The sequence below is a fragment of the Gymnoscopelus microlampas genome (assembly GCF_963454915.1).
Source record: "Gymnoscopelus microlampas genome assembly, chromosome: 18".
In the NCBI taxonomy this organism is placed as follows: Eukaryota; Metazoa; Chordata; class Actinopteri; order Myctophiformes; family Myctophidae; genus Gymnoscopelus; species Gymnoscopelus microlampas.
In genome coordinates this window covers 39,809,196-39,818,490 of record NC_139955.1, presented here as the reverse complement: position 1 = coordinate 39,818,490, position 9,295 = coordinate 39,809,196, and the positions used below count along the sequence as shown (strand labels likewise).

At 41.4% G+C, this 9,295-nt stretch overlaps 1 protein-coding gene across 1 annotated transcript; it reads right to left on the bottom strand.

Annotated features, from left to right (window-relative positions):
• Nucleotides 1–2,226: 2,226 nt before the first annotated feature.
• Nucleotides 2,227–3,304, bottom strand: LOC311033639 (hemoglobin subunit beta-2-like; the record flags this gene model as incomplete). Its single annotated transcript, XM_084041234.1, has 3 exons — nt 2,227–2,358; nt 2,885–3,107; nt 3,213–3,304. 3 exons carry the CDS (start codon nt 3,302–3,304, stop codon nt 2,227–2,229), a joined length of 447 nt encoding a protein of 148 aa, XP_083897360.1.
• Nucleotides 3,305–9,295: the final 5,991 nt, after the last annotated feature.

Sequence of the window (9,295 nt, the reverse complement as noted above, 5' to 3'; positions counted from 1 at the left end):
CACTGGAGTCCGCGGCCAAATACATATCATTTTGGGGGTCCTTGTCAGGAAAAGTTTTTCATAAATATTACAAAAATCAAATAATTTCCATAAATAAATAAAAAAGAACGCTTAAGAAGTAGTGAATAGCAGATCCACAAGCTCGCAACGAAGCGACGCGTTGTGAGCTTGTAGATCTGCTATTTTTCCTAGTTTGGGTCCCGGGCAAAAGTCTCATATCTAAAACGTTTGGGAACCACTGATCTAGTTCCCTGGTCTAGCGCCTTAATTGTAACTTTGACGTACAATAGCCTACTTACCGTATATAGCTACTCTACGATTCCAAGTTTCATAATCTCTTCTCGTTTAAAAAAAAGTAAACAGTGACAACGTACAGTAGATGTGAAGTTAGGTTCAGGGTAAGAACATATAAATAATTACAGCAACATATCCAGACAGCATTAATTGCTTCAAACTCGCTGTACTGTGAATTGCTATCCAACCAGCTCAGAATATTATCTGCTCTGCTTCAGGCTATTTAGGAGAAAAGAGAGAAGACGTGTAACCTACTTTCACTGTCTTTTTATGACGCAAACAAAATGCTGCTTGGGCCAGAACTGTGAAAACCTGCATTTAGTCTTTGTAAAAAAAAAAAGATGGCACTCTCTCCAAAAGCCTTTGACTTATTACGGAGGGGCAGTAAAACAAGTATTCACATTGTTTACTTCAGTAAAAGCATCAATACCACAATGTAGAAATACTCTGTTACAAGTAACAGTCTGGTATTCAGAGTTTACTTTAGTAAAGTACCAAAAGTACTCATTATGCAGAATGCCGAAATATATGTGGTTAATGTATGTTTAGTGATAAACATCTAAATATAAAAAGTAACTTGTAAGTAAAGTTTTCAGTAAAAGTACAATATTTTCCTCAGAGATGTAGAGCGGAGTAGAAGTAAAAGCATTGAAAATTGGAAATACTCCACTAAAGTTAAGTACAGTACTTGAGTAAATGTACTTTACACCACTGCGGAGAGGGGTCTAAAACAAATAAATGGTTTTTATTTCAGATGAATAAAAGAAAAATGCTGCAGAAAAATTACCCTCTTTCAGCTTGGATTTTCTCCAATGTCAGCCATGGTCCTCAGGCTGATGAATGAAGAGAGAAACATCTCATAACTAATTATTTATCTTCCTCCCAGAGCTGTTATGTGTCTTCAGGGTGAAAATAACTCACAGGCCTCCACTCTCTGGCCAAGTAGTAAATGATGGAAGTACTGAAGGAGCCTTTCTCTCTACTTCAGAACGTCCTCAAAGTTTCTAGAGAGTCGGATGATTTTGGTAAACTTTGTGGCAATATCATTAAATCAGAAAGGATCTCTTCACTTATTTCAACCATATCTTCACATCGTCTCTGTTGGTTGGAAACCTCACACGTCCAAAAATGTTACTTTTCTGGATTTTAAAAAAAACTGTTAAAGTAACAGATCTACAAGCTCGAAACAAGCCTGTGGACCTGCCACTTTTGATGCTTTTCTTAATACCTTTTCCATCTTCAAATCCTACAATGCCATAAAAATAGCGTGAAATTCCTTTGTGTTACTAGTGTGGTAGTTCCGGGACAAACAGGAAACCGGTACATTTCCGTTTTCCGGTCGTATGACGTAATTTTCGTGGGGAAAGACACCCCTGTCCACTTTCAATAGAAAATATGTTTATAATAGGCTTTCGGGGGTGAAATTCATGGAATGGGTGTTGTGAAACATTTGACACTCAAAAGATATAACATTTTACTTTAGTTCTTTTGAAAAAGTTACCTAGTATTACTTTAAGTAGGGTATGTTTCTGTGGCTTCTACTGATTCTACAGAGTGAAGACCCGCCCTCACTGTGGTTGCAGCCAATAGCAGTAGTTTAGTTGTGTGATGCAGATAGGCCAAATAATTAATATTAGTAGGCTATTTATATTTTCTGGTGAGACAAAAATATATACTGTAAGTGTCAAAATAGTCTATAGCTTCACTTCAAATTTTGTCACTCACATTTTCAATCCTGCTTCCCGTTCCCGTCTATGTTTTATGTCTTTTCTATTTCAGCCCTTTAGGTTTGTAGATGACAAATGAAATGATGATCTTTGAGAAGTTATTTCAGTATCATACAGCATTTTTTATTTGCGTATTTTCAAATGCTGTGAATTCGATGAGCTCCATTAGACCTCTCGTTCTCCAGGCCTGGAGGCCCATGGACTTCTAGTGGTACTGCTGGCCCAGAGCGGAGCACACCACCAACAAGAACTTCTGCCAGGCTCTCTGCATTTCAGGAGTGAAGGTTTGGATGCCCAGCTTGCCGGCAATGACGATGGAGAGACAGTCAGAAAACAGCTGTGGGGCAGAGAATTAACACTGTTAGATACCTGTGCTGGAGGTGAATTTTAATACACTTTTTAGACCTGAGGCCGATTCTAAAAACGGCTTCTAAATCCTAACAGTTTTCAAAAAAATTAAGAAAATAGATCAAAATCTAAAATGACACAGATGCTGTCACGGATAGGTTAAATTGGTCTAAATAGGTTAAGAAAATACCGAAAACTCATCTTTAGCAGATAAAGTAACATTACTTCTACGGTTGAGTATCAATAAATGCATGCCCTGTTTGGCCATTTATTTTACTATTTGTTCTATTTTATTTGTTATGGTTTAACTTAATTGCTTGCTGTGTGTCTTTGTTTTGATGAAAGGTGCTATGTTAATAAAGTTATAGACTAGAATAAATGCCATTGGTATTTCTATTGGTATTATTCCTATGTTATTCTTCATCATGTGTATTTAAAACACTGCAGTATTTTTGTTTTGAAAAAAAAGGTGCTACATTAATAAAGTTTGTATTAGTTCTTATTATAAAACTTACCCTGAAGTTGTCGGGGTCGACGTGCAGCTTCTCGGAGTGCAGAGTACTCAACTCCTTATAAGTCTCCTTGATGTTGTCCATGTTCTGCATAGCTCTGTCCAGGCCGTGCACAATCTTGGTACCGTGGGCTGCGATCATTGGGTTAAGGATGATGTCCTGTGCGCTGTACAAGTTACCAAAGGCTCCGAAGTACCGCAGACACCAGGGGTACACGATCAGACACCTGGGGAAACACATAATGATTACGTTGACATTTTAGTGCAGGGAATGATCAGACAAAACATAACAACTGATTAAGATCTGACTTTGTTAGAGAGGAACTCCATACCTGCTCAGAGCCTCGGGTCCGACTTCTTCATATTTCAGATTGGTGAAGATATATTGAATTAAAGTACGTTCTTCATCTGTCCAGTCAACCATGGTTGCTTTGTGGTGATTTCCTTTAGTCTCAGAAGAAATGCAGGTCTACTGTACAGTAGCTAGGGCCCTTCTGCTCTATATATACCTGAAATGTCGTCGGCCTTAAAACGAGAAGACAGGTTGTGATAGGTTGGAGATGAAAGGTCTCTGATTAGTCTCTGCATTTCTAGAAGCTTCAAGTAGTTATTAGAATATTTATTTTGGTCTACATCCATCACTCTAAGTACACTGTGGACTGTTGATCTTCTGATAATTGACAGGACAGATAAGTTTCCGATAATTAGTCAAGTTATATCGGCATACATCGGCTTACTTGGACTCAGAGTTAAGCCTGTTTTTATATCCTACTTTAATCTTTAATGATTTGACAGGTCTGGTAACTAATATCTGCAATGATTTAATGTGTCATTGGAGCAAAGACAACTGTGGCCTCCTGCAATAGCTTATATTGCACTGTAGTAGCTTTCCGCAGGCCTATTAGTCAAAACTAAAAAGCAGACATACAGTATGTTTCGTTTTTTTCAAACCCTATTTAATGGAAAATTGAATTATTTGGCAGTAAATGTTTTCAAATGGCAGTTTTTTTCACAACAGTTTCACAGTGTTTCCACAGCATTGTATTACTATATATAGAAACATACACTATTCATACACTGTGTTATCTCCAGCAGCATATGTCCCACACCCCTTGCCTTAAATGAACCCAAACTGTACATTAATATTAAGAAAAGAGAGATATTGTGTACAAATAATAAAAATGGTTACTTATAAGTAATTTAAAGCTATTAGTTGATGATGCAATAATAATTAACACATCACTTATTCATCTGTTTTAGGGATGAAATGATTCATCAAGGAACTCGGGCACTTTGAAATAATCTTTTTAAATGTTCTGCCTCAAAGGCTCGCATTTTACTGTCGTTATGCATGTCTAAACATACTGTACGCCTGCATGCTCTGTGGAATATCAGGCGGTGGAGTGCACGGACAATAATTATAGTGACACACAGATATGCTGTGGATGCATATGTGTAGCTGACGGCATGAGCTGAGCAAGGCAGGAATAGAGCAGAGATAACACAATGGTATATTAATGAAGGTAAAGTGAGGTCAATTATGAAATGACCTTCAGAAGAATATGAAATCATTTCACATGCATACATTGCCACATAGTTGGCAAGTTTGAATTGGACCCCCTGGGACTTTAACCAGGGACCTTTGTATATACCCCATAATAATACCAATTGTTTTGATAGTATATCGTTTAGACTGACGCTAGGTTTTTGGTTCTTCTTTGATATAGTTTCCTGAGGCACTACACTGTCTCTTTGCATTCTATGTACTGTATATGTGATAGCCTTGCTTATTGTAAGTTGCTCTGGGTAAGAGTGTCTGCTAATTGCCTAAACTAGCATATATATCTATGCTGTGAACAAAACTATAACAATTCAGACTTTTTTCACATGCATGCTCTGCATTGCTATTATATTATATCAATAAATTGTCTTTTGTTCAAATGGTATAGTGTAGGCGTAGCCAAATGCAACCAGGTGTGGAAAAAGTGTCTCTCTACAAGAATCTAAATGAAATGTGATAAAATTGAGAATGAAAACAACACAAGGAACAAGCAGTTCCTTGGAATCCTTACAAATTCTTCTGAAGAAATGCCTATCTTCCCAGGTTAATTGACTTGTCTGACCGATCAACTTGGTGTGTGTAGGCTATCGCCGAGGAAATGATGTTTCGAGAGGGACGTCTGTCTGCCCGTCTGTCTGTCTGTCCCTTGAATGCCCTGCACAGTAGCCTATACTCTGACAACTGGTACAACGGGTGCAACAGCTATACTCGACTCGAGGGTGTCGGGCGTTGTATCAGTTCTTCAAAAATATCTTTAAATCCAAACAAACTCCCTATTGAGATAACTGACGTTATTAATATGACGTCTGCATGTCTGTCTGTGTCCCTTTTTTGCCCATATAAGGAGGACCCAGATGTCATCAATATGATGTCATAGTGCTGACGTGACGTTACATCAGATGTAATTGTCCTTTTAAATGTCATTATTGTATTTTCTAACACAACACCATTCAGCAACTTCTGGAAACTAATTGCCTTACCTTCTAGCCACCTTCTGTGAATTAGTTTCACTGATTCACAAAGTGGTGCTGGTGTGTGAAATGTTTCACTGGACAATACATCTGAAAGGAGGACATAGGCATTCCTACCCAGCCGCTGTGGTAGTCGGACACAAGCTGTACTCATTTGAAGGATACGATAACGAGAACACCAGTGGTCAGATTGAAGTCCACATTTTCAACTCAGTGTCTCTACAATGGAGGAAGTTGCCCCCATGGACAGATGGAAGAGGAGAACATGACCTTGAGGTTCCCTGCGTGCGCTTGGGCCACACAGCTGTTCTGGTAGAAGATATTGTCTACATCTGGGGGGGAGGATATCCTTACTGCAACATGCTTTATTCATTTGATGTTGACAACCACAGATGGTCCAAACCTAATATTTCTGGTACTGTTCCAGGGGGGAGGATCAACCACTCAGCCTGTGTCTTGAAGAAGGTCATGTATATCTATGGAGGAGACACCCAGCTGACTGGACGCACTAATGACATCTACAAGTTGGACACCACCACAATGGTCTGGTCTTTAATTAACACCACAGGTACTCCACGTGTTTCATCACATCACTCTGCCACCATCATTGGGACAAAGATGTTTGTATGTGGGGCCTATCTGGACCACAACAACAACATCAGAGTGTTTGACACAGAGACCAACTGCTGGCTGAGCAGGCCTTTTGCACAGCTTCTTACAGAAGGACGCTGGGGTCATTCAGCCTTTACCTACAATGGAGAGCTGTACATATTGGGTGGATACAACAACTCAAACCAGCCCTTCAATGATGCGTGGACATTCAATCCACAGACCTGCTCATGGAGGAAGATCGAGCCAAAAGGGAAAGCCCTGTGCCCATATTTCATGGATTGTTGTAAGGTGGGAGATCGTATCATCCTCTTTGGAGGATACGACACACCTGATGACCTGTATATCTTAGATTTAAGTCCAACGCTGAAGACACTATGCAAGCTAGCAGTTATTCAGTACGGTTTGGAGCAGTCTGAACTCCCACATGACATCAGGTGGGAACTGGCTGTCATGACTGCCAACAAAAAAGATACAAACGGTGATCCCACTATAAATAAATAATCAAATAAACAAATGCATGAATAAATAAATAAACAACGGGGTCCAAGCATAATATAAGAATATTATGACATGATGATTAAGAGAAAGATGCAGATGAAAAAGAAACATAAAAACATAATGTGGGCTGGCAGAGGGAGAGTAGCGCCCAGGATTACAGCTTAGGCAATTGGCACTGAGTGAAGAAATTAAGTTACAAAAATCGTGGGATAAAATGTTTAAAATTATCGGCCTCCCGATATTATCGTCCGATATTAACATAAAAATCGGTATCGGAAAATATCGGTATCGGTTTGAAAACCGATACCGATATTTTTTTTATATATTTTTTTTTTAATAATTTACAGGAGTTCTTACTTTATGGTGTGTGTGATATGAAATTTGAGCTTACCCTAATCACAGTAATCCCCGCATATATCGGTATCGGTTGATATCGGTATCGGTAATTAAGAGTTTGACAATATCGGTATATCGGTTATCGGTAAAAAAAGCCAATATCGGACAACCCTAGTTTAAAACAAAACAAAACACAATGTGGTTCACAGTGACATGTGTAGACCAGTAGAGATTATACCCAGAGGTAAGTGGCTGATGTGGGAAGATGGATTCTCTGCTGGAACTGTTACCTCCATGACCCTCTGGATAAGTGGATGAAGATGGATGGATGGATGGATGGATGGATTCACCACATTAAGACTAGAGAGTCACACAGACAGAATACTCTCACTTTTTTCAAAGTATCATCTAACTATATAAATGGCGACCAACTTCCGCACCCTCGGTGTCCACACCCCACAGCTCTGTTATCGACTAAACAACGCACCGCCAGACCACATGTCGCCAACTGACTCGCCACGCCGGCCGCGCTGAATTTACGCCTCGCGTAGGGGACATCTCACTGCTCAATACACCTTTTCCACCGCGCAACATAATTAATTCTACTCACCAAATGTCGGACAAAACGGAAGGGGAGGCAGCTTCGTACCGTTTACCGTGCGCACGACCTCATCACCACAACTGCACGCAGCCGCTGCGGGGTTTTTTTCCTTTTTTTCCAAACTTTTTTTTTGGTCACCATTTTCTCCAGGCACCATTTCTGGTGTAACGTCGGGTGTTTCTTTTCACCAGCCAATCACCTTTCACGTTGCCACGTCCGTTGCCACGTCGCGCTGACGTACGCTAAACAAGCGCTGCCGTGCGCACAATGCAAACGAGCCCAAAGGCGCGCCAAAATCAGCCGACCATTGCTTAGACACAAAGTCAGACCTGGCAACGCAGCCTACGCCAATCATGTGTGAGAGATCTACAAGCTATGGGGCAGAGACGCCACCGTATCTTAGCAACAACTACAGCGCTCACTCTCATTGGTCGTGTCACGCTAAGAGCAGTCTCCAGACAATGGCATCGCAGACAGCTTGCTGTTACTGCTGTAGCCATCACAGGCAGTTGCAGCACGACGGACAGGGCGCTGTGATAGCTGCCATGTCGCTAACGCTAACCTGGTTGTCATGCCTGCAGCGGCTGTGCAATCACTTTGTCAACAATGCACGTTCGTGTGGTGAATGTCTATATTGCTGCTCAGTTCGTCCATTGTAGATGGTGTATGTTTGTGTGTGTCTTCTGGAGAACTATGTCGCTCCACAGCAACTACAGTAACTAACGTAATGGCAGGACCGCCCCGTGCAACAGATGTTAGGCTGCATTATGGTCATGTAGTAATTTCAGATAATTTCGCTCCGATTAGAGCAGTGTTTATCAACCCTTTCACGCCGCCGCCCCCCCCCCCCCCCCCCCCCCAAATACACGTACTTGATCTGGGACCCCCCCATTCTGTTTGACTCCGTTGCACAAGTAAATATTGTGAAAATAGCCGATCTACAAGCTCGAAACGCCTCACGTTCAGAGGCTTTGTAAGCTTGGAGATCGGCTATTTTCTACATGATTGCCTCTTTCTTACATTCTTTGCCAATGTGCCCCATGTTTTCATAGCATAGTTTATTGACTACTTCTGTTGCAGAAATGGCCATTTCCTTTACTTTCGGTTTTTTATTGTCTCCGCCAGGCCGAAAGGCATGGCGCAACACTATGTTTCACCCCCTGTCCGTCCGTCTGTGATAGCTAATCTCTCACATCGTTGACTTGATCGCAGCAAAATAACAGCCCGATGTGGAGAGTCAGTGAGAGCTGGATAAACGACGTAAAATGTGTCAAAAGGAGTCTGTACGGCTGTCGATAAATGAACGTTGGTGGGAGAGCAGATATTGTGTCTTTTGGACAAACAGCAGCGTGGTGCTGATGTTTGTTGTGTGAAGCAGCTTAATGTCAGAGTGTTTGTGTTGGAGCGCCTCAGTGCGGCTGCAGAGTTCATGTGCAACCTCTTCCAGAGAGACACAGAGACACTAGAAACTCTGCTGGGGAAAAAAAACACTGCTGGGCATTGACTTTCCTATGGACATTGATCTACACACTGCAGGTATATCTGCTACACACACAACATCAAACTACACACTGCAGGTATGATGCAGCGTTTGCATTACAGCCAGCATGCCAGCGTAGTTCCCATATGGTTTCAAGGTGGGCTAAACCATATGGACCCCATGTCAGCAATGTCAGCGGCATCCACTTCAGTCCCAACTGCGATGCCCATGCAGGCTATAAGTAGCTTCTACCTGGCCCTTAGGTGGGCCCCAACTAGCCATGTTTATGTGGGACCAAGGCGGGTCCTAACTGGGTTTGCCCATGCAGGCTTTAACTGGGTTCTACCTGGGCCCTA